This window comes from Alternaria novae-zelandiae, assembly GCF_023758075.1.
Source record: "Alternaria novae-zelandiae strain BMP 2774 chromosome Unknown scaffold_16, whole genome shotgun sequence".
Lineage (NCBI taxonomy): Eukaryota > Fungi > Ascomycota > Dothideomycetes > Pleosporales > Pleosporaceae > Alternaria > Alternaria novae-zelandiae.
The window spans coordinates 955,147-976,788 of NW_026056976.1; the positions used below are offsets into that span (position 1 = coordinate 955,147).

At 49.9% G+C, this 21,642-nt stretch overlaps 8 protein-coding genes across 8 annotated transcripts; 4 read left to right on the plus strand and 4 right to left on the minus strand.

The window, feature by feature from the left end:
* Window positions 1-200: 200 nt before the first annotated feature.
* J4E88_007808 (uncharacterized protein) lies at window positions 201-774 on the minus strand (the record flags this gene model as incomplete). Its single annotated transcript, XM_049401423.1, has 3 exons — window positions 201-263; window positions 329-715; window positions 766-774. 3 exons carry the CDS (start codon window positions 772-774, stop codon window positions 201-203), a joined length of 459 nt encoding a protein of 152 aa, XP_049253107.1.
* Window positions 775-4,362: 3,588 nt separating this feature from the next.
* On the plus strand, window positions 4,363-5,240 carry J4E88_007809 (uncharacterized protein; the record flags this gene model as incomplete). The annotated part of the gene is made up of 2 exons (XM_049401424.1): window positions 4,363-4,368; window positions 4,410-5,240. The coding sequence occupies 2 exons, from the start codon at window positions 4,363-4,365 to the stop codon at window positions 5,238-5,240; spliced, it is 837 nt and encodes a 278-aa protein (XP_049253108.1).
* A 605-nt stretch (window positions 5,241-5,845) lies between these two features.
* Window positions 5,846-8,431, minus strand: J4E88_007810 (uncharacterized protein; the record flags this gene model as incomplete). The annotated part of the gene is made up of 2 exons (XM_049401425.1): window positions 5,846-7,174; window positions 7,226-8,431. The coding sequence occupies 2 exons, from the start codon at window positions 8,429-8,431 to the stop codon at window positions 5,846-5,848; spliced, it is 2,535 nt and encodes an 844-aa protein (XP_049253109.1).
* Window positions 8,432-9,068: 637 nt separating this feature from the next.
* Window positions 9,069-11,013, plus strand: J4E88_007811 (uncharacterized protein; the record flags this gene model as incomplete). Its single annotated transcript, XM_049401426.1, has 3 exons — window positions 9,069-9,072; window positions 9,226-9,235; window positions 9,291-11,013. 3 exons carry the CDS (start codon window positions 9,069-9,071, stop codon window positions 11,011-11,013), a joined length of 1,737 nt encoding a protein of 578 aa, XP_049253110.1.
* Window positions 11,014-11,825: 812 nt separating this feature from the next.
* J4E88_007812 (uncharacterized protein) lies at window positions 11,826-13,094 on the plus strand (the record flags this gene model as incomplete). The annotated part of the gene is made up of 1 exon (XM_049401427.1): window positions 11,826-13,094. One exon carries the CDS (start codon window positions 11,826-11,828, stop codon window positions 13,092-13,094), a length of 1,269 nt encoding a protein of 422 aa, XP_049253111.1.
* A 202-nt stretch (window positions 13,095-13,296) lies between these two features.
* J4E88_007813 (uncharacterized protein) lies at window positions 13,297-14,022 on the minus strand (the record flags this gene model as incomplete). The annotated part of the gene is made up of 1 exon (XM_049401428.1): window positions 13,297-14,022. The coding sequence occupies one exon, from the start codon at window positions 14,020-14,022 to the stop codon at window positions 13,297-13,299; it is 726 nt and encodes a 241-aa protein (XP_049253112.1).
* Window positions 14,023-15,740: 1,718 nt separating this feature from the next.
* Window positions 15,741-16,691, minus strand: J4E88_007814 (uncharacterized protein; the record flags this gene model as incomplete). The annotated part of the gene is made up of 2 exons (XM_049401429.1): window positions 15,741-16,628; window positions 16,686-16,691. The coding sequence occupies 2 exons, from the start codon at window positions 16,689-16,691 to the stop codon at window positions 15,741-15,743; spliced, it is 894 nt and encodes a 297-aa protein (XP_049253113.1).
* Window positions 16,692-17,546: 855 nt separating this feature from the next.
* J4E88_007815 (uncharacterized protein) lies at window positions 17,547-18,004 on the plus strand (the record flags this gene model as incomplete). Its single annotated transcript, XM_049401430.1, has 2 exons — window positions 17,547-17,555; window positions 17,669-18,004. 2 exons carry the CDS (start codon window positions 17,547-17,549, stop codon window positions 18,002-18,004), a joined length of 345 nt encoding a protein of 114 aa, XP_049253114.1.
* Window positions 18,005-21,642: the final 3,638 nt, after the last annotated feature.

Genomic DNA, 21,642 nt, shown 5'->3' on the forward strand with positions numbered 1-21,642 from the left:
TTTGGAAGATCGTGGCATGGTTATTCAAGAGGCGGGAGCGGAGGGTGGGCCAGGCGAAGAAGTCAAGGGCGATGGGGTGGGCCGTGGATGACTGTGAGAAACTGATCGTAGTGTCAGACGGACGGACGGACAGACGAAGGAGTGAACTCGGCTCGCGTGGCATAAGGGAATGCATGCGGGTGGGTAGCTAGGTGAGAAGGTTACCTTGGACGGAGCCAGTCGGGTACTCTGTCTAATTCTTCTTTTCTTGCGTTCAGATAATACTACCGTACGCAGGTTAGCTTCCTGATTTGCATGCTTCATGCATGGTGAGCTGGCGTCGACGTACCTTGAGCAGTTTGAAGCTCTTATACGCCACAGCCAGCCTCTCTACATTGGGTAAATGAACAAACAGCAACTCGTCGACCTGTTTCAGAATAGTAAGCGCTGGACTTTTCTTCCATTCCAACGAGGCTAAGCTGTTCCAACCCTGCTTTATGCCAGCGTATAGAAGTCCTGCTTCTGCGATATCGACCGGCACTAGATTGTGGCACGAAGATGAATACTTGTCAGAATTGCCTGAGTAACGACGATTGTAGGTAAAGACTTTGCCAAAGAGTTCGTTGCTCTTTTTCCAAATAGGGCAAATGGAGGATGAGGCTAGGGGGGTGGGGTTGTCTGGGTTGCCAATGTGGAGGATTGTTGGAGAGGGACAACGCCAGTTTGGGCCGAAAATCTGTAGGTAGTTCTGAGTCAGCCAGGGAAAGAAGACGATGATTAACATACTTCTTCCATCATGGGCGCCCATGTTGCTGTAGCTGATGCATGGGCCCAGTGCTGGCCTCCTCCCTTTTCTTCTGCTGAGCTCTTGTGTACAGGCGGGAGAACGGGCTCCAAGCTAAGTGGTTGATTCGACCCCACAGGCGGCGGAAATAGATCTGGCATTACTGTCATACCATCAAGATCGAGCGAGCGCATTGTTTCAGAAGAACTATGGGTGGTGGGCTGGTCGATGGGCGCCGGCAGAGATGCAGGTGGTCTCGTCACACTGCTAGACGAGACAATGCTTGGCTTAGGCGATTGCTGCCCTAGCATCAAAAGTGAGTCAAGGGTCAGTGCTAGAGATTTATGCGTACCGGCACTCGTCGCAGCGAGAGGAGTGTCCTCATCGTCACCATCATCAGCGAGGTATGGTGGTACGATCGCCGCAGCGGTCTTGCTCGACACCCCAAGGTCCAGCCCCACCACACTCTTGACGCTATCGATGACATCCCTCAACTGCTCATTTTCCGCTCGTAGATTATCAATCTCGGAGAGCAGACTCGACGTAGCCCCGTTACGATCTTGATCGCGAAGTATCTGGATTGTTCGTTCCAATTCCGCGATGTGCGTTTTGGTCTTTTCTCGCAGTGAGCGTTGAGCTTCACGGTCAATAGCTCTTTTCCGTTCGCGACGCTCTTGTTCTCCTAGGCAGGAAGCACGTCGTTTTCGCTTGGCGACGGTTGCAACGGGTGGTTGAGTTAGGGGAGCCGCTGCATCGCTAGCTCGTCGGTTCACCATGGCAAGATATCGGGTATGATGTCAAAGCAGGGTATTCAGTTCTCTATTGAATCGTGCAGTTCAAGTTAGTAGAATGTCAATGTCTTTGAGTCAACAATCTTTCCGGACTAGATACTCCATTATAAACCGCTTTAGTAGCGCCTGCCTCGGGAGTTTCCTTTGACATCATGTCGAGCTAGCGCTACCCGAGCGCTGTCATGCGGGGAGAGGTGGGGTTATGGGGCGCATGTAGGATGCATGCGATGACTACCTCTTCCCACATACCTAGGTACTGTGCTAACTCTACCTGGCTTGGTTCAGCAGCCTCGTAAAATTTGGTGCGAAGCTATTGGCCGAGCACACCGTGTGCTAGGAAAAGCATCACCGAAGCTTGCCAACATATGCACGATGGGTAACATTCACCCACGTAGAATGAAGACTTGTTCAATTACCAGAACGAACAGATAGGTAAGAAAAACTAATTATACCAGAACAGTGCACGGGAGTTGCCTATTCAAGATAGCAAGCTCCATACCTAGGTACTGCAGTCACGTCTACAGCTTGGAAGGTCGCCAATTCGGTCTCCGCTTCTCTGCAAAAGCCTTGAGCCCCTCTAGCGCATTATCCCCCGCGTTCAAGCCATGGTTATACTGCTCAATCGTTAGTTGAGTAGCCCGCTCCACGCTCCCGGTTTCCCAAGCTTCCTTCAGCGCCGCTCGTGTGACGATTGCCGAATCGGGTGAGATGGCCGCGATTTCATTTGCCAGTTTCAACGCCTCTTCCACTACTGTGTCTAGGGATGACGATATGCGATTGACGAGGTTGAGCTCTTTGGCTCGTTGTGCGGTGATGGATCGGCCTGTCAATGCCATCTCGGATGCGATGGGAAAGCCTACGTTGCGGACTAGACGTGGTGGACCTCCTGCGCCGGCGAAGATGCCACGGAGAGCTTCTGGGAGCCCAAAGGTCGCGTGAGGTGCCGCCACCACCATGTCGCTGTGAAGCCGCTGATCAGCAGCCTGTCTCACTCTCAAATTCGTAACGAAGCGCGACGTACCAGCCCAGAACAATCTCGAACCCTCCACCCAGCGCAAACCCATTGACAGCAGCGATAACCGGCTTCTTTCCCATCCTTCTGCTCAGCCCCCCAAACCCACTCACAGGGTGTCGCATCATACCAGGACTTGCTTTCAGCTCCCCGCTCCTTATCTTTCCGAGTTGAATGAGATCTTGCCCGGCGCAAAAGCTCTTCTTGCCTGCTCCTGTGACAATGGCAACGCGGAGGTTGGGCTCGTGGTCGAACCAATCGAATACTTGGCCCATTTCAAGGTGTCCTTCGAACGGTATGGAGTTCATTTGTCTTTCGCGGTTGATTGTAACGAGGAGGACATAGTCGGCTGGATAAGAGAGGACGACGTGGGAGGTGGGAGGTGGCGTTGTTTGGCAGTTGACGGATGTCATGTTGGGCAGGGCCGGGCAGGACGGACGAGACGGTCACTATCTAGGTATGAACCGTTTGTGTGAGGCCACATTTGCGACTGCTTTCGCTAGAAGTATTCAAAGGTATAGACAGCCCAAGTTTCTGAGAGAAGCTACCTAATTGCCGATAGAACGAAGATGGATAAGCCTGCGAGTGCTGGAGCCGAGGTGTCTTCCCCGCACGACGCTAATTCGGTAATGTTTGGCTCGTCTGTCACCAGTGTGCCCATGTCGCTCGGTTCAGTGCCTCGACAATTGTGCCAACAGCTTCAAATCACATTGCGATTGATACCTCTTCTACCATCTCCTCTTTCGCCAGCGGCAGGGTCGTTTTCAAGACGCTGTCAGCATCCACACGTAAGCACGCGCGACGATTGGCCTGTGCAAGGCCGAACAATGGCTTGAACGAGAAAGCCTCTACTCTGGGGCCATGTCGCGGTGTCTCTAGACGTTGGAGAAGTGGCCTAGGCTCGGCAACATGGAGTTCCGGGACCGTTGTACTTCGTAGGCGGCCAGGGCGTAAGAGCTACCAACTGAGAAAGAAGCTCCGTACAGTGGTAGGCCCGTGAGGGAACGACAAATCCGTCACCCTTTTCTACTATGCCCTCATGCCTTCATCCAAGATGGATTCATTGTGCGCTCGATACCGGTTCTCCGTCAGACACGGACATCCGGTGCCCATGGTGAAGCACGAGCCCGATTCTTCGTGCGCTCGGTCTCGGGAATTTATATCCGGTGCCTAGGTTTGCTACTGAAAGTTGTCGCTGATTCGATGGCATAGAGATTGTCATTGCAGGAGGACCGATATTGCGGATACGATATATATTGGGCCGAAAATAACCCGGTGGTCGGAGGATGCTAGTGTATGACAATTGGGTCGGTTGCCCAGTCATTGCTGGCCCTTTTTTGGAACCCCCTGCATGCAGACGGTGGGGTCTGGTTTCATCACCTTGTCTGCAGCGAGATTGTCCGCGTCATAGGTAGGCTCTAGGCGTCCGGCGGTCTGAGGCTTGCAGAAGTCAAAGCGTCTAGCATTTAAGGCAGCAAACATTACTACTTAAGTAGCGTAGCGTAGCTGTGCAAGCAACAACAATCAACCTTTATCTTTATTATTCTGCACCCGAGCCTTCTCTACATTATCATTGTATCGTTCTTCCCAGAAACCAACCATGGCTCCAAGTCGTAAAACGAGCAGGAAGCCACGCGCGAAGCAACCCCGTCGGACTGTTGCCTCAACGCGTTCCCCGACAGCTCCCCCTCTTATACGTGTCCAACGTAAATTCGGCGACAAGACAAAGCCATCGCTAAAACGCTATCTCGCCAAGGTTCTGAAGTCCATCCGTTCCTCGATGCCTCCTACGCCTGATGTATGTAGAGGTCCAATCCCTGACATCAGAACCCGACTCGACAAGCTCCGCAAAGACAACGAACCGATCTATCGCGACCTTGCCGCCACATCCTCCGGAGTCAAAGAGGAAGTGGACCCCGACCGAGAGTCTGTCATGCGCCAGTCAAACGTCGAGACGCTCCTGAACCACCTCTCTGCCGGCCGAATTGCCGTTGGTCACCACGGCTGTTGGATACCAACGGAGGCTTCAACGCCCACAGACCCATTCGGGGGGCGACACATATCTGAGCAGATCAGCATCACAGCAGGTGGTATGACCGAGAGGTTCCAATCCAATCGCCTCGTCTTGAAGGTCATTGGATGTGAGCATCTGATGTGGAACAAGGATGTGCAGGGGTCCCACTTGTGTGGGCACAGTTCGTGCGACAATCCCTTGCACATCGTGTGCGAGTTGCGTTGCTTCAACATGCAACGGATATTGTGTCCGGGTAGCTGCCAATCAGACGCTGGCGATTACATTTGCGATCATGGCCCAGAAGGCTTCCAATGCTTCGGGCATTTGAACTGCCCAAGTACCTGCGAAGTCGGCCGGAATATACAGCAGAAATTGTACAAGGTTTTCGACGACGAACAGCGCCGCCTGGCGACGGAAAGAGCGAAGACGGCGAGGAAGAGAGCAGAGAAGCGTATCGCTGAGGAGGCAGAAGAGCAACTCAAAGCCGAGCGCAAAGAGGAGGACGACCGAGTCAAGGCGGCAGCGAAGGCGGCACTGTTTGCAGCCAGGGATGCTCAAAAACAGAAGGACAAGCCAGCCAGGAATGCGCAACAAAAGACGAACAAGCGAACCAAGGTGGCGAAGAAGGGGGCGGACAAGGTAGCCGTGAAGAACAGGTAGACACGATAAGTGGTAACACATGAGCGCCGGTGTGTGATGGAATTTGAGAGAATGACGAGCGCACCTTGATACAATATCGAACTGCATCGATTGATGCAGACGCAATCAGACAGGTAGCCTTAGTTCACGTAGAATCAAGAAAATTGGAGTGTACTTTGGTTGTTGGAATCGAACATTGCTGTGCGTTACATTGAAGCTTTGCACTGTCTCTTATCATGTGTGCGTTCTTCCCCGCACGTCACGACCGTGAGCCTTGGGTGGTGGGCTAAGCAGCTAACCTAATGGGTTACATCAGCACCTAGGTACCGTGGTTGTTAGCAGAGCATGTACGAATGGGGCAGGAGTGAACATTGGATCGTTTTATTATTTGTCGCGTGCTCAACAACTGCCACAGGCTATCACATTAACCTGAAGGCGCTACCACGCTGCTGCTCGGTAAACCATGCAGACCCGGCAGATCTGTTGCACGCTTCATTGGTATGCATGTCGTGACATTTTTACTCAGTCGTACATGCTGCAGTAGAGCTCTGAGGTGACGTGCATAAAGCGGCTAGGATAGAGGCCGGTTCGTCACTTTCGGCCTGGCCCATTTACTTCATACTTCTTCAATTCTCCATGCGCTGATAGAACAGGATGTAGGCCACCTTGTTGTCGCGCACATTCTCGCTGGGCAGTGGCGTCCTCTTGCCCGGTGAGATGGGGGTTGTCGTGCCATTGACAGCACCAGTCCATTTCTTGATGCTATCCTTTTGCTTCTCGGCTCCACTGACTTGGTTCCAGCCTCCTTTGTCCGTCCCTTGCTCATCCAGGTCAATCCGGGCAAAGTAGTTCTTGCTCATCCCCATATCGCTCTGGTGTTGCTCGAGTCCGGCCGCGAGGACCTTGGGATCCTCTTCAGCGCCGCCTTCAGCGACATCCTCGGCGCGGATGCGGCGGATGATGGTATCGTCCATTCGGATCCATTCCTTGCCCTCCTGGCGCCGCAGGTCGACGGTGTAGTGGCCACCACTTGCGTTCTTACCGTGGTGGTACACGACCCCAATGAGGCGATAACGCGGGAAGCATCCTTGGATGTGGTAGCTGCTTCGTTTATGCGGGGGAAAAACCTCTTTCGGCAGCTCCAACTCCAAGGGGTACCCAATCTTCTTCCAAATCTTTTGTGGTCCCTTTTCGTCGTAGTGAAAACGCTTCAGGTGAAGAATGAGGACTGGTGGGAGGGTCTCAATATGTACTTGTTTGGTGGAAGCTTTGGAACCCCGAGCCGCACCGTCCAACGTCTCGAGACGCGTAAGATTCTTGAGAGCATCAGAGATGTTGTTAGTGTTGGGCTCACCGATATCGAGCTGGAGGGGTTGGTACGGCTCAAGTGTGACCGAGGCCTTCTCGCCTGGCCTCTTGTATTCCGACCGCAACTTGCCACCGAAGATCTTGGTGATGGGACTTTCAACATCAATCGCCCCAGAATTTTGTGTAATAGAAGTTTTTTGCTTGTGCCCAACCTCTTCCCATCCACCATCAATGTAGCCTGATCGTGCGGTCCCGGGGGATGCGACGGCGTCTGCGGACTGGCTCTGCTTGCCACTCTTGATGATGTGGACGCACTCGTCGTGCAGTCCAGCAAGCAAGAAGCCCAGAAACTCCTCGGCGTCTTCTTGCTGACCCCTCTTCATATTGTCGAATCGAGGCAGACGCTTTATGACGTCGTATACGTACTCGGGTGTGAGCGGGTCGCCGTACTGCTCGAGCTCGTTGCCTTTTAGCCGAAGACGGAGTTGGTCGACGGTGTCGGCAGAGTCGATGAGTCGGAAGTCGCGCAGGAACATGATCATGGCATCCACGAGAGGAGTTTCGGACTTGAAGCTGTGCGCAGCGCGCTTTGCCACCTGATCAAGGAAGTCGTAAAAGGGAACGCAGAACAGTAGTACTTGGAGAATCTGCAAGACAAGTCAGCGTGGCACAGAGTAGAGTAGCGGGTTAGGTCGCACCGAGTTCATGTAGCACAAGTTGCCCGTGTTTACAAGCCCTCGAGGCTCGATAAAGGAAGCCTTTGTCTCGGCGTCAACTGAGAAAGACGCCAGAACGTGTGCAAGCGTGGTGTTGCTAGGTACTACAGGGCCGTTGGAAACAGCCAAGGTATTGTTGGGAGAGGGAGCTGGCTGCGCGACGGCGGGAGTGTTCTTTGCCCTCAACAGCTCTGCCCAGGATTTTGGTGCTGCCGGCCGAGGCGGAGATGCCTTTGGAGTCTCTTCGGAGTTTGGGCCTGTGTGGGGTGTTGTTGCTGTAGTGTCTCCATTCTGGGTGTGTTCCTGATGAGTGCCGGCGGGCGATTTAACCGACTGTTGCGTCATCGAAGGTGCACTGGGAGCCTGTATTGGTTTGACAGGAACGCGGGGCACGGCTGGGATCGTGGGGTTGCGGGCGTGTTGCTTGACAGTGGCTGAAGGCTGGGCTGGCGATTGTACGGGCAATGGTGTTGCAGCAGACGGCGGGGCAGATTGCGCCAGATCGACTTCCGAAGGCGGGTGTGAGGTGGACGGAGTATCGATATCAGCGTCAGAGGGTGCCGGTATGGTAGAAGCCTGCGAGTCGTCGGGCTCCTCGGACGGGGTCAGCTGGCCGTGGGTGCCTTGGTCGAGGTACGTGGCGTCACGCGAGGGTAGGGCCAGAGCCTGGTCCTCGATGTGAACGGGAGCCCTGCGCCTTCGCCGGCGGGGTGTCGCGCGTGGCGGGAAGACGGAGTCGGGGGCGGACAGCCAGGGCAGAGGCGGGTAGAAAGGCCTGAATGTGACGGACTGGGGCGAGGGCGGCGGGGCGTCGACAGTCGTGGCAGCGGGCGAGTGCGGCGCTGGCGTGGGCATGCGCGGGGGAAGCGTGTGCAGCTGCGAAGAGACGACGACGGGCGAGCCATGGGGTTGAGGCTGGAACGGGCGCGGAGGCATGGCGTACTGGAGCGGCGGCTGCTGGTAAGGGTACCACGGCTGCGGCTGCTGGGCATAGGCGTGGAGCGGGCCGTGGAGCGGGCCATGGTGCGGTGCCTGGTGGTGGTGGTGGTGGTGGTGGTGATGTTGCTGGTGGTGGTAGGGCGCGGAATAGGGATTGTGGTGGACGGGCGAGTGTGTCTGGGGCGGCATCGCGTGGTGGTAGTACTGCGGCTCGTGCCTTCTGCTGCCAGGCAGGTACGGGCCGGGCATCGTGGGCGCTGGAGGCCGTGTTGCCTCGACCAGTCGAGGGGAGTGTCTAGTGGGACTGCGGGGTCATGGTATCAGGACGACATGAGCGCAGCACGGGCTGCCCGCGACGGAGACACGTGGGGTGCAGTGTGGAGGTAGAGGTCGGGGCGGATTGCTGTTGGGGTCGGAATCGGTGAGGTTGTAGAAGAAGCCGCGCCAACGTGATCCGAAAGGGCAATCGCAGCCGTCTGTGCGGAGACGCTGTCGTCAGAGCACCATCGCCACTCGGCCTTGCGACGCTCGTCGTCTCCAAGCCACCTCTTGGGGACGCCAACCCTCGCAGCTACATATCACCGCACTCGCATTACTCGCCCTTGTCCTGCTCGTGAACCCTTAGCTGGGCGTCATGTCCAGCAATCCGCCCACCGCCGCCGCCTCGTCCAAGGCCTCCGCTCCCTCGGGGCCCGCTTCACCCGCCCAGACGCAGACGCAGACGCCCTCCGCCAGCACCAGCAGCTTCTCCACGCAGCCGCGGGGTAGTGGCGCGCCCGCGCGGTCATTGCCGACTCCCCGCAACTCGCAGCAGCAGAAGAAACAGCACAAGGCGTCGAAGCGCTTCAGGCAGACGGACGAGGATGCCATTGCCGAGTCTCTCGCCATGCGTCCCTTCCAGAACCGCAAGGGCCAGACGTCCATTACCCACCTCATGAACTTCAGCTTGCCGCCCCGCCCAACCAACCATGCCGCCCATGGCCACGCAAGGAGCTATCGGCGCAACCCGACGTGGGGCCTTGGCTCGGGCTACCACGCCGTAGACAAGGCAAGGTGAGAGTCCCAGCGGGAGCAGCACCGTGTCGACCATTCCGCTAACACCATGCAGATACGTGCACGCCAACTACCGCTTCATCGTAGACCCCCGCGCCGACTACCGCGCCCAGAGTGTCGATGCCGATGTCCACCTCGACTGGAACAACGTCCTGCAGATCCTGGCTTCCGAGCTTTCACAAGACGCCTCGTGTCCCATCTGCCTTGGCACACCCCTAGCCCCCAGGATGGCGAGGTGTGGCCACATCTTCTGTCTCCCATGTCTCATCCGCTACATGCATTCCGAAGACGACGCCAAGCCCCGAGACAAACGGGCGCGTTCGAGCAAATGCCCGCTGTGCTTCGACACCATATACGCCTCTGAAACGAGGCCAGTGCGCTGGTACACAGGCCAGGAGGGCGAGCCTCCCCGCGAGGGAGGCGATGTAGTTCTCCGCTTGGCTGTCAGATCCGCGGGAAGCACCTTGGCTATGCCCCGCGATGGCGCCTACGCTATGACCAAAGACGAAGATATCCCCTGGTATCATGCCGCCGAGGTGACCGACTATGCCCGCATAATGCGCGGCGGTGAGGACTACATGCTGGACCAACATGATCAAGAGATTGTGAAGCTGGAGCACCAAGGCAAAGAGGATGAAGTCATGTTTGCCGAAGACAGCATGGAATGGACCAACAAGGCGGTACGGAATATCCGAGAGGCCAAGGAGAAGCTTAGAGGAATCGGAAACCCCCCAGACGAGGCCTGCAAGCCCGCGGAACCCAAGATGAAGAGAGCGCCCATGGTATTCAACGAGACGACGGCGCCAGACATGAACACTGTACAGGACCATTCCCAGGTCGGGACCGCTTATGGCAAGGACAGGGCCATGTCTGTCTCTTCGCACTCTTCAGCAGCAAGCCACGGCATGTCTCTGACGCTTGCAGAGCTTCGCAATCGACAGCACCACGAGCACCACCAGACGCCCGCCGAATATTTCTTCTACCAAGCACTATTGCATTACTACTTATCTCCGTTAGATATCCGCATTTTGAAAGCGGCTTTCGGAAATTTCGCCTCGTTCCCCTCAACGATCCTTCCCCGTGTCGAGCACGTATCTACGGGACACGTAGTCGATGACGAATTGCGCAAGCGCACAAAATACCTGGCGCATCTACCATACGGCTGTGAAGTTGGTTTCCTTGAATGTGATTGGACCGATACAGTCGCCCCAGAAGTGCTGGAACGCTTCCGACCCGATATTGAGAAAAGGCGAAAGAGGCATGTTGAGAAGGAGAGTAAAGAGGAGAAGGCACGACAGCGCGCGGAAAAGGCCGAGTACGCCGAGTTTGCATCTGCGCGCAGAAGACGTCCAAGCATGACGGAGAGATTCTCCGCCGACGATTTCCAGCCTCTAGCATCAGGCAGCATGCCGGACGCGCAGCCCGTCATGGATGGAGACAACTCTTCGACGTCGCCACCCTGGCCACGGCGGCGTGGCGATGGCTTCGCTCCGTTGGCTTCTCCTTCGTCAAGCCCGTCAGCGCCACGGACCGTATGGGGTACGGCGATAGTGGCAGGCACGTCTCCAGTGTTTGGGCCCCAGGATCATCATGACGGCGATGATGGGTGGCTGCAGGGCTGGGAGAAGGATTTGCTTGCCGAGGAGGACATGCTTGCCCGAGCGCAAGCCATGTCTTTAGAAGGAGGCGAGGAAGGCGCGAAGAAGCCGGCCGGCGGAAAGAAGAAGAAGGGCAAAAAGATCACGTTGATGAGTACGAATGTGCGGAGGGGAGCGTAGTTAGTTTCGGTAGCATCACCGAGTCGCTTGGTGCGAAAGGGAGCAATGAAGATGTCAAGATAGGCTCAAGACTAGGCCGCCACTCATCGTCAGCCATGCAAGTGCTGTGCCCACCGCCTCGCGTCGCCTGCCCTAGGTCAAACAAGCGCCGCACCCAGCTGTGCCACCCATCTGAATCGGCGGTCTCGAGTCGCCCGTCTGCGCGACGCTCCCGGCGTGTCCACGGCCCCGCGCTTGACTACCAGGCCCGGGTCCAGCACGACCGCGACCATGCATGCCGCCCTGGTAGCTGCCTCGTGCCGGTGCCGTGACGGGAGGGCGATGCGTCGAGTTGTCGATGCCTGGTGCGCGGTAGGGGGAGCCTCGTGCGGCGGCCCACGTATCGAGGGAGAAGAGCGTAGTGAGGTAGAGGGCGAGGAAGGCCAAGAGCGTGCCGGTGGGCGTCGCAGGCGACGCCGTGGGCCTGGACGGGGTTGTCAGTTTTGTGTGCGAGCAAGGAAGGGGGCGGTGGCTAGGCATACCTGTGCGCGTCCATATTGTGAGGCGCTTGTACCACTGTCATGGTGGGAAAGAGATATGGAAGTTCAGTTGCGCCGCCGAGTGCCGCAAGCCGCAGGCCGCAAGCCCGCGGTGCGACAGGGGTGGGCGCGCCAAGACAGGCCGAAAAGTTGCGACCTTCAAGTAGCAACATGCTACCTACCGACCGATTCACATTTTCCCGCGACCGCACCCGCTACCCGAGAGCACGTTGCGCCATCTTTGTCCACGACATCGTGACTTCGAAGGGCTCCAGCTCAAGTCCAAGACTGACCATGGCCGTGCATCAGCCTCCACATGACAACGTCAGTCCTGCCAAGAAACGCAAACGCGACACCCAAGAGCAACAAATAGACGACGTTGATACTTCTAAACCTACCGCTCTTTTCGCACCAACCAAAGGTCGCGACTGGACCGTCACCATCGCTTTGCCCGGAAGCTGGACTCTCAATGCCAAGAAGCCCGATCACAAGACTATCCAAGTCGGACGAATCGCACGCGCAGCCGCCATCTACTGTGTCGATGAAATCGTCGTATTCGATGAAGATCCGACCAATGTCGATCCCAGAGTCGTTGATCCAAAATACATCCGCAGAGGACGGTCCAAGCAACAAGTCCTCGACTCTATCCTGGAGCACGATGAGGCATGGCAGAGCCCAGACCAGTTCCTTTGCCATTTATTGTCTTATGCCGAATGCCCACCTCATCTACGATACGACGCCGAGGATCCCCGATTGAGCATCTTCAAGGAACATCAGAATCTCAAATGGGTTGGTAATCTCCCAAGTATGGATATGCCGCACCATCTTCGAAGCCACGAGTGGTGTCGGTACCGCGAGGGTGTCTTTGTCGGCCCAGCCCATTTGCCCGCATCATTGATACCCAAGAACAACAGCTCAGGGACATCTCTGTCTCATGACTCAGAGTATGCATACGTCAAATGCGGTCTGCCGCATCCCATCCGCGTCCCTGTCCCCAAAGAAGCCCCTCCTGAGCAAGGCATGCGCACAACCGTTCGCTTCACCAACGCCGATGCACCTCCCAACTGGCCCCACCTATCTCAGCAGGAATGTAATCTACTAAATGCTACGGCATGCGCGGCCAGTCTTCCACGTGAGGAAGGCGGCTACTACTGGGGTTACACGGTCCGACGCGCTCCATCACTCAGCGCCGTCTTCTCCGATTGCGAATACCCAGATGGCTATGACATGTCTATAGGAACATCGGAACGCGGCCAGTCCGTCTATTCACTATTTACTGACACTAGCAATGAGTCTGCTACGTTTGCAGCCAAAGCCAAAGCTCACAAACCCTTTAAACACCTCCTTATTGTGTTCGGAGGCCAGGCCGGCATAGAACCGGCTATTGCCAACGACCCGGTTCTCGCGGCAAGAGGATTGGGCAAATCGATGGCTAGCGAGCTTTTTGATGCTTGGGTTAATTTGGTTCCGGGACAGGGCAGCAGGACAATTAGAACAGAGGAGGCTGTTGTCATCGGCCTTGCGGCGCTGAAGCCTTGGATGGACAGAACGATGCAGGTATAGAGGCATGATCAACCAGGCTCTCGGCCTAGTGCTGGGTGTTTGACATGCGATTGCCTCATGCTCGATGGGTCTCACAACAAACGCTCTCCTCTACAAAACAGCACTTGAACATTATTAGCTGTACTGGATCTATGAAGCCGTCTTGATCCTCCATGCATCCTCGATTCCGACACGCAGTCAAGTCAGTATGTGCTGTCCAGCCTCATAGTGTACCCTCGCCCAAGCATCTCTTGAGAGGAAACTCGTCGCCTGTACAAAGACTGATAACACCATCAACCCATTCCATATTGTCAAACTGCTTTGACTCGAACGAGTCAGCCTGGTAGTCGGATAGCTCTCCATAACCACCGATGGTACCCGTCCAGACACTTCCACTCGCACGGTTGGTCCAAGGGTTACTGACAAAAGCGCCATACTTGTCCTTGGGGACCTCGGCGGTGAAGGTTTGCGTCTGAGTCGTTTGCCACGTCTGGCTGTAGTCGATTGACATGGAGACTTGGAGGAAGTCCTTGACTAGTGTCAAAGTGCTGCTCGCCCCAACCGAAATGCTGTTACTAATGGAGAAACCCGAGGCGACGGAGATAGTAGTCGGTGCGCCCTTGGTGACTTGGCTCATTTGAACATCCCAGCCCAAGAAACGAGAGTTGGGGTTCGGAATGATAATGCTGGTGTCGCGTTTCAAGTGCTGCTTGTCTGGTGTTTTGGTCTCGTTGCCGGAGAAGTGAATCTCAGCAAGGTAGGCAGGCTTCGGAGGTACAGCACTGGCCTTGCGTGCAGCTTCCAGCTCTTCAAAGGCAGATCGTTTCATAACGGTGAAGTGGCCTTTGCCGTGGAGGATAACGTCATCCGATCCGATTTTGACGGGTGCGGGAGCAGCCGCGACGAGAGCGGCGCCAAAAATGAGGGTGATGAAGGAAGTGGAGTGCATTATAGCGAGTACATATATGAGGTGAAACGAATGTGTAGAACTTTACGAAAAGAGTGACAGGGCAGGTAAGGTGGTGAGAAGAATTCATGATCAGGGAGGCGTGCTCTACTTATCGTCAAGAAATGCGAGCAAGTTAGCACCGCATTGGCAGCGTCGGCTGTATGACTGATCGTAACATGGGTTCTGAGACGCAATTTTGACATTCCAGCTATCTTGGTAAACAGGTACGTCAATACATTTCTTGGCAGGGATTTATGAAGGATCAATAGTGGTGGAGTATACGAACCTAGGTAACGTGTTCAGGTGCGCGGCTGATTGGTTTCATGGTTGTCCGGTGATTTGCTGTCTCGAAGTACGAATAGTTCTTCCATACCTACCCAAAGGCTCGCCGTAGGATTACTTATTCTGAGTGGGTCTCGCTAGGCGCAACATGAGTCGAGTGGCTCCTCGAGTATCACTGTAACAAAAGCACGCCCGCATCGTTCTTTCGGGCCGAAGCGCATGAAGTGCAAACCCTTTCCGGGTTCTCGGCATCTACCCTTAATAATACAAGGCATAGAATTCCCGACTTCTAATAGGACACCGCTCTAATAGTGCACTCGGTTCACCTGCCGAGGGAATGTGGGATTGGGGCATTGCTGTGCGGTCCCTCGATACCGCGGTGGCTCAACCACGTTTCAAAACCTTGGAAGAAGGGGCGCGCTCGCCACAATTGCGCCGAGAATGGACAAAGGACAATTGTAGTGATGGCCATGAAAGCATGAACGAGGATCCGTTCTATCATCAGTTCTTACTTATTTATCTTGTTTCCACATCCGGTTCTGAGCAGTACCCAACTTCCGCTCTTTAATCCTTTGGTGCACCTGGCTTTTACAGTCAATTCTGTCGTTACCTTCGCTCTGTCTGAGCTATTTCGAAACCTGAAGCCGTCATGCATTTCTCAGTCGTCCTCTCCGCACTTCCCATCCTCGTGGGCTCCTTCGTCAACGCCGACCTCCACAGGGAAGGTCTTTGTGTCGATGAAGTCGGCGGACAATACGTGTACAACGCCGACGCAACAACAAAGGCATGCGACGCATATCTGAATCGCAACACTGGCGACCAGCAATGGGATACATGTGCCGATTGCAAGATGGTGAGACATACAAGAATCCCTCCATGAACCCTTCGCATGCTAACATTGTGCAGACCGAAGTCGGCAAGCTCAACCTTTGTCAATCGCTAGGGAATCACATCGGTGGTGATGAGTTGAACTATTACTGCAAGGAGAATGGCGCTGGCAATTCATTAGCCTCATAAGCTGCGGACAAGGAAGAATAGCTTTCGTGAACAGCAGTGACTTTGCTGTCGTCGTGTTGCGTCAGAGGTCGATGTATACCGTCCTGCAAAGTTTTACCAACCACGATTAATTTAATTCGATAACAAAAGGCTTATGACACGGACGTACCATTTTGCATGGGCTCATATGCTCATCTCCATCGTAGCGTTATGTTTCAAATGTCCCAGCTTACCTGCAATGACTACAAACTAAAGTGCGAATTGCTAAACATCTAGTCCGCTGGTGTTCTATAACGCAATGTTACAGCAGCTACAGTGACCGATAGGAAAACGCTTCGGTGATGAAAAGCGATGAGACAGCAACTATTGCCTTGGAACGAGCTCACTAAATTCACTAACCGTAGCGAGAAAGATGAACGGAAATCGGATCTATCAGTTGTCTAGATCATGGACTTAGACGCGATTTTGACGACACTGAAGTTCCAGCGCGGAAAATGTACACGGATGCTTTTGCTGTTACAGATAGTGACCTCGTCAATTGTAAGACCAACGAGATTCCCAACAGTCTTTCCCATATGTCCGTAATCGGAAGGAAATATCTCGACCTCGTCGCCGTATTTGAGCTTATGTGAATTGTCATCGATGAATGTAACGTTTTCTGGTGAGGTAGAAGTGCCAAGAGTTCGTTGTGCCATAGTATTTCCATCCAGCGTTTTGAGCATTGGCATTCTCTTCCTTTTCTTTTCCAGTTGTGCCACAAATCTCTCTACCCACGAAAATACTCTCGGATACGTCTCAGCGTTGAAGTAACGCGCGGGAAGACTGTCCTTCATAGTGGGCTCCGACATCAACCACTTGAATGGCCACACACAATCAATATCTGCTAGCGAGGGTTCTTGTGTGTTCAAAATCCACGCCCTGCCATCGGCAAGGAAAGTAGACTCCAACATGTCAAAAGCGAGCTGCAAATGCTGCGTGCCATCGGGCCGCCCCATCTCCATATCATCGGCGGTGAAGCGCCTTCCCATGAGCTTCTGACGATCATCTACAAAGGCTTCATTCGATAGGAAGCTTGTCTCCTGCCAGTATGGTATCATCCTCACGGCGTTGGCGAAGATGCCGCCGTCGATTGTCCAGTTTTCGAAGAGCTTTCTGATACCAACATCCATTGGCGTGGAAGGTGAGAGAGCGCTGTTGGGGTACAGAGACTCTAGCTTGGAGATGATGAATCGAGAATCGCAGTATATGTCCTTTCCGATGATCACGACGGGTATCTTTCTGTAGCCGACGCCCAGCAGTTCAAGGTCTTCACGCGGCATGAATGCCGGCTGGATCTAGATGACTTCTTAGCTGACGCAACTGAAAGAGACGGAAATGATGTACACATTCATCATAGGGTATACCGCGAAGCCATAGATACCATAATACCCGGTGCGAGAAGATGGAGCCTTCGTAATGGAGCACGATTGGCTTGTCGAGAGAGACCATGGTTGTTGAATGGTATTTGTTCGAACAGCGTGGAATGTTGTTGCAGACGCGTAGTGACGTGGAATATATCTTGAACAACGGTAGGGCGGAACGTCTTTCCATTACCCCACCCCATGACGTGAGGCGCGGCGCATCTCCGTAGCTATCGAGCAACGGGAATCTTTGAATGCCACGGGATGTACAAGCGAGCGTCTGGCCGTGATCGTTGCAGTATTAGCGTCATGACGACGGTCGAGCAAGCTGCCGTACAATACCAATCTCGCATTGGGGAGGTGCTGCGATACAGGCTAGTTGGCATGCTTTTCGAATGGCCCATCGCAAATGATACCGACACCTCCAAAGCGACAAAGCATCAATCTTTCGACGTGCCACCTGGGATTATGCTCCGTTGTTCTGTGTGCTGCCACCATTGTTATCCCACGCCAAGCGTTGCCGACCTGCGCGCACGCCCGGGTGCTGCAAGCACTGCAAGGGTGGCTTAAAGCAACCCCGCATCCCCCACACCACTCCGGAAGAGACATTATCCTGCACGCATCGAAACGCGCTGCGGCCGGCGATAGATGCGTGTCCGATAGAACGTTAGTCGAGTACGGCGACGACGCGCCTGCACACGTCAGTTCCGCTGGGTCGACTCGTCTTCGCAGCTTGACTTTTGTCTTGCCTTTTCCGCCACGACTTGAACCAACGCCAGCTATGCCACACAAGCTCGACATCTTAGTCGTGGGCGCTGGGCTCTCTGGACTCGCCGCAGCGATACAATGTGCCTTGTCAGGACACTCGGTGACGGTATTGGAGGGCGCAAGGGAGCTGGCTGAAGTATGTGCTCACGTCTACGACACCAGATGGTTGCAATCGGTGTCTATACTAACCAGCATTCCAGATAGGCGCAGGCCTTCAACTTACACCTAATGCTACACGTCTCCTTCTGAACTGGTCTGTTTACGACACTATCCGCGATCGTGTCTGCGAGCCCATCGCACTGACTGTCCACAACTATCGCGGTAAGATACTTGCGCACGAGGCAGAGTTCGATGCGAACATCCGCCGCAAGTACGAAGCGCCATTCTCCGACTGCCATCGCGTAGATCTGCAGCAGGCCATGGTCAAGCGAGCGCAAGAACTGGGCGTGATCGTAGTACTGAACGCAAAAGTAACGACTATAAATCCGGGCTCGTTCACCGGCGATAGGGCGCGCGTGACAACCTCGGAGGGCTAGAACTAGGGCGCCGATCTTATAGTCACTCTTCCAGGACGGAACGAATCCCTAACCACCTACAGGAGATCTGGCATATCGCATCGTGCTTCAACTTGATCAGGCCAGCGGATCGAGGCGGAGAAAAATGGTGCGATGACCCGCATATTGGTCCTAGGCGGGCCCTGACGCACACGCTATAGCATACAGCATGCGCGGCGGTGACATGTATAACCTGGTCTCGCTCCTTCCCAATAATCTGCAAGAGGGTGTCGCGAAGACCAAGGGCAACTTAGACGAGACGAGAAATTTAATTCATAGATAGGACCTAGTGTAAGTTGCTCCACTTGTCGCATGTTGCGACTAGAACGCATACTTACTATTAACACAGATTAGCTTAGCTACTTAGGTGTGTAGAAAAGGTTTGCAAGTAGAAATTAATGCATCGAGCGGAAATAAGCTTCTAAGTTAATGCGCAGCACAATCTTGCGCTTATTAGAGACTTCTACTAACTAATACTTTCTTATTACGCTAAGAGCGCAAACTCTTCTATTAAAGACAGCGCTATCCCGAAGCTCTTACTAGCGCCGGAGCACTTTAATTCTTAAGATAGACTAGCAGGTACACTATAGTTATCTGCGAGAAGCTATTCTACTATACAAAGTAAGTTTGCGAAGTAATTACGTTATAAAGACTCTATTAAACTCTACGTATTCTAGCCTTGCTTTGCGCATATATAATGTTTTGCTACCTATCTAGAAAATTTATAGTATTTGCGGACTATCTTTAGCTTAAATATATTATGCGTATATTCTTAACTATTTTATTAAATAGTAACTAACTACTCTATAGATCTATATATAATAGCTAAGCTAATTTAAGTAGCTTTAATATTTTGTTTAGCTAAGATATAGGTACCTAATATAGTCTAGTACTATGCTTAAGATAGTGTATTACGCTTAGAATCTCTTACTTGCCTTTAGACCTATATAGTAACTTACGCTTCTAATATTATATAGCTAATTAATAATACTACTTCTTTTTTACTACTACTATTAATACTACTATTATAGATATTATAAAGAGTGTAGAGTTTATATAGCGCTAGCTAGAAAGCTAGCTACTAGAGAGAGAAGCTTTAGAGTCTACTTATCTATTACTAATATAAGCGTAATAGCTATAATCTTATACGCTAGTAGCTACTAGAATTACTTCTATTCTACACGTAGCGTTATTAGAGTAAATATCTAACTAGAAAGTATTATATCTAAAAGAAGTTATAAATAACACTAAGAGTAGTGTTCTAAGAGATAGAGTTTAGTATAAGAAATATTCTACTAGTAAGAAGTATAGTATTCTCTTTATATAAAACTTTACTACCTAAGAGTTAGAGAAATACTTTATTAATAGAAAGAAAATTATTCTAAATACTAAGAGATACTAGATCTAGTAAAAGAGAATCTAGATAGAGAATAGCTATCTCTAACTTTAAATTTAGTATATTTTTATAGTATAAGAATACTATATAATATATTTATACCTAGGTACGTTTATAGCTTTTAAGTTTATGTAGAATATACACTAACTTAGCTCTTTTACTATAGTAAGTAAAGCTATATTTATATACTACTATAGATTTAATATTCTAGATAGTCTTAAGTACTCTTATCTATATAACACTTAACTATATATAAATTCTAACTACTTATATACTAAAGATAAGATATCTAATAACTTATAATAGTAATATTAAAAGCTTTAAAATTATAACCTCTTAATAAACTACTTAGAAAAGTAGTATCTTTATCTTTTTTTATATATCTATAGTTTTTATATTTACTATATAAGTAGTATTCTTTAAAAGGTTTCTAGTAGTAATAAAATACTCTTAGAAGATTAGAAAGAGATTATACTTATTAGAGCGTAAAGGTACTTTACTAAAAAGTATAGAGTATATATAGACTATATATTAGTATAGAAAGCGTACTATAGGTTATATAAAAAGTTTAATAATATAGCTAGAAGTATTTATAGATAAAATTACTCTACTTTCTAGCTACGCTAGAGAGTAGTATTTTAAATCTTCTTAAGGTATAAGGCTTATATAGGCTCTAGAGGTCTACGCTATCTATCTCTTATAGAGCTTCTATTAGCTATAGTTTTTACTTATACTTAGATACGCTTATATATATAAGTAATTATATTATATTTTATACTATACGCGTAATATTTACTTCTATCTAAAGTATTACACTACGCGCGTGTATATATATTACTTCTATCTAAAGTTTTAATATTTCTTACTAAGGCTTAGCTTCTAGCTATAATAGTAACCTAACGTAAGTATTATATTAACTTTTTTTATTAGAGAGTATATCTCTAATAGCTAGTAATATTACTTACTATATATATATAATTATAATTTATTAGTAAACTAATAATTTTATAGCCTATAAACTAGTTTTAAAAAAGTAAAGTTTATTACTAGTACACTAAAGAATATATAACTAAAGGTTTTAGTACCTTAGAAATAGATAAGCTAAAGCTTAGAGTCTTAGTACTACTACTTTTAAAGTAGTTAAAGCTTTTAAATTTAAACTAGCTATAAAGCTATTTTAATACTAAACTACTTTATAAAAGAATTTTAATACTAATTTCTAAGAAAATTATAATATAATTATATATACTTATTAGCTTATAACTAATAGAGTAATATATTTTAAAGTTTATAATTAGAATATATATTCTAAAATCTTAGTAAAAGTATACTTCTTCTATTTTATAAATTACTCTTAGAAATCTAAAGATATATTAATATAGCTTAAATCTAATACTAAACACTATACTAGTACTTTAAATAGTTTATAAGTTTTCTAGATAATTATAAGTATAAAACTAATCTCTTACTAGTTATATTACTTTACTTACTAAAGCTCTACTAAGTTACTTTATTATTATTTAATTACTTTTCTTTAAATTATATTACTATTACTACTTATTTCTCTAGATTCTCTTAAGATAATTATAAAAGATAGTATTATAGTAAATTTTATAACTTTCTTTATTATTTTTATAACTACTACTATTATATATACTATTTCTACTACTATATTATAGTAAGTATAAGGTATTTAGAAAATATACCTATATTAAGATTACTATATAGAGTTACTAGACTACGTTTTATTACTCTACTTTATATTAATATTCTACTATAATATATACTATTAAAAACTACTTTACTAATAATATAGTACTTACTAAAGCTATTAATAGTTATTATTTTATAAGTTTTTTATAAAAGTATATAATATAAGTAGATTCTACTATTATTTTTTACTAGAACTTTACCTTTAATAATCTTATTAATAAAATATAGCGCTTTTTTTATAACTTAAATCTAGATATTATAAAGTACTTAGTAGCTAAAGCTTTATATATTACTAAAGTTCTAGAAAACTTTATTAATATATTAATAATTAAGTACTTTCTACTAAGTATAGATACTATTTATATATACTTTACTATATATATAATTAAAATAGAGTTAGAGCTATACCTTAGCTATATAATATAGAGTTAAATTTACTTATAGTAGTACGTCTTAGCGAAGATTTTTAAAAAAAGTAATAAGAAATAAAATAATAAAAATAAAGTATTTA